Below are 2,262 nucleotides of genomic sequence, written 5' to 3'. Positions count from 1 at the left end.
GTGTTGAGCCAAAAGACATAAAATTCAATAAAAATTGCAAAACTGGTGGGGAAATGCCTGTTTCTTCGATTTCAGTATTGTATTTTGACGAGTGCCTGACTTCACCACGAGGCCTCACATAGTATATAGGCCTAACAATTGTCTACATTATATAAGCCTAACAATTATCCACATTATATAAGCCTAACAATTGTCTACATTATATAAGCCTAACAATTGTCTACATTATATAAGCCTAACAATTGTCCACATTAGATAAGCCTAACAATTGTCTACATTATATAAGCCTAACAATTGTCCTCATTATATAAGCTTAATAATTGTCAACAGTATGTTATATAGGCCTTACAATTGTCCACATTATATAAGCCTAACAATTGTCCTCATTATATAGGCTTAATACTTGTCAACAGTATGTTATATAGGCCTTACAATTGTCCACATTATGTAAGCCTAACAATTATCCACATTATTTAGGCCTAACAATTGTCCATATTATATAAGCCTAACAACAGTAGACGTTTAAGGAGGAAAGAAAACAGTATGAGGCAGTGCGAGCAGGTACAGAAAAGACATTCGTCTTGTGAAAGATTTAATAATTTGAACCATCTGAAAAAGACAATGGAGATTCTTTTGCCATATATATATAGATCAAATGGCCTAGAGAAACTGGTGCTGTTGGGAAAGACAGGGGGGGGGGGAGAAGAACAGAAGAAGGCACGGAATAATTTACACAAATGGCCTGAACAACGTTGCAATGAATAACTGAAATAAAAAAACGAGCTGATCAAGGAGACAGACAACAGGAAGGAACGCGGTACCCTGATAGTCAATGTCTGCTTGTGTGAAAAACATCAAAGTGGAACTGACTAGTTTTTAAAATAAAATTAGAGTTCAAATTTCGGAAGAAAGTCTTTATAAAATGGGAACGCTGACAAAACGCCTTTCTTGAAATCTCGAAAAGGCTATGAATATAAAAGGCGTTTTGTCAGCGTACAGCATTGTACTCCAAAAGCCCCGGTGTGCCCATATCCTCTTTTACAAGACAAGATTCGTTGACTGTTTTGTTTATTCCACCCCAACTTTCCACAGCCCTGACGTCACAGATGTCCAACCCAGGCGAGTCGTCTCCCCTGTTGTCCCAGCAACCCATTCTGCAGTCACAGTTCTCCCAGGACAGTGACGTAGGCAACGGCGGTGACATGTCAGCTGACGTCATTCTTGTGGTCGGGGCGGAGGGCTCTGACATCATCGAAGGGGAGGAGCCTATCCCTGTCAGTCACAGAAAGGACTCCACCGACGAGGACCTCATGAACGTCATGCAGGTGAGGCTGTGGGGGTATTTGGCGAGTATGATAATAATAACAACAACAATAATAATAATGATAATTGTAATGATAATAATCATTATCATCATCATCATCATCATCATCACCATCATCATCATCATCATCATCATCATCATCATCATCATCATCATCATGATAATGGTAATAATAGCATTTGTGTAGCGCAAATTCCCGCTCAACAGCAAGCTCTATGCGCTTCACAATGTATACTATTACCCCAGCAGACCTGAGAGCATTCTGAAACAACCTCAACTTCCTGGGAAGCATACAGCGCAAGCGCCATTTATATGCACTAAAACACTAACATACTGACAAGATCTTTCGCTGTCTATGGCCGGGTATTCATTCCCACCTGAGTGAAGTGAGGAAAATTCGTGTAAAGTGTCTTTCCCAAGCACCCCACGTCGGGCCCGCGGCTCGAACCCCGAACCCGCAACCTCACGATTACGAGTCCGGTAGCCAAGCCACTAGGCCACTGACGCCACGTATACAAAGAACATAGACATCAGCTTAGAAAAGAACGAGAGAGCTTCACTTCCCAGCCTGGTGCAGCCCCACATATCGCTACTCCAGAATTACAAATTTCCATCTGCACATACCTGAGCCTAGTTTTGAGAAATTTTTACTTTAAAATTTTGAGTTTCACAACATGTGAAGCTTTTTTCGAATGCAATGCTTTGCATGTTATATTGTAACGACTCCGAATAATCTTGCGATTTTGATAGTGCAGATATAACATTTGGTAAGAATAAGGTCTTGAAGCAAAACGCAAAAATTTTATATTTTGTTCACAGATGCGTGTACAGCTAGAAATGCTGGAACAAGAGCTGATGACGTCACACAAGAAACTTGATGACCTCGACCTTGAGAATGAGAATCTGCAAGCTGAGGTAAGCTGGGGTTTGGCGGGAGG

General features: G+C 40.8%; 1 protein-coding gene across 1 annotated transcript in view; it reads left to right on the top strand.

Moving 5' to 3' along the window:
- LOC101858320 (trichohyalin) overlaps window positions 1–2,262 on the top strand; it is a gene marked incomplete at both ends in the record, with an annotated part of 56,615 nt that overhangs the window by 47,407 nt on the left and 6,946 nt on the right. Inside the window, 2 exon segments of the mRNA XM_013090136.2 lie at window positions 1,093–1,325; window positions 2,144–2,239. Of these exon segments, the coding sequence (XP_012945590.1) occupies window positions 1,093–1,325; window positions 2,144–2,239 (329 nt within the window).

The sequence above is a fragment of the Aplysia californica genome, unplaced genomic scaffold, assembly GCF_000002075.1.
Source record: "Aplysia californica isolate F4 #8 unplaced genomic scaffold, AplCal3.0 scaffold01151, whole genome shotgun sequence".
In the NCBI taxonomy this organism is placed as follows: domain Eukaryota; kingdom Metazoa; phylum Mollusca; class Gastropoda; order Aplysiida; family Aplysiidae; genus Aplysia; species Aplysia californica.
Note: the sequence above shows the minus strand (reverse complement) of the source record. Positions and strands in the feature narration are given on the sequence as shown.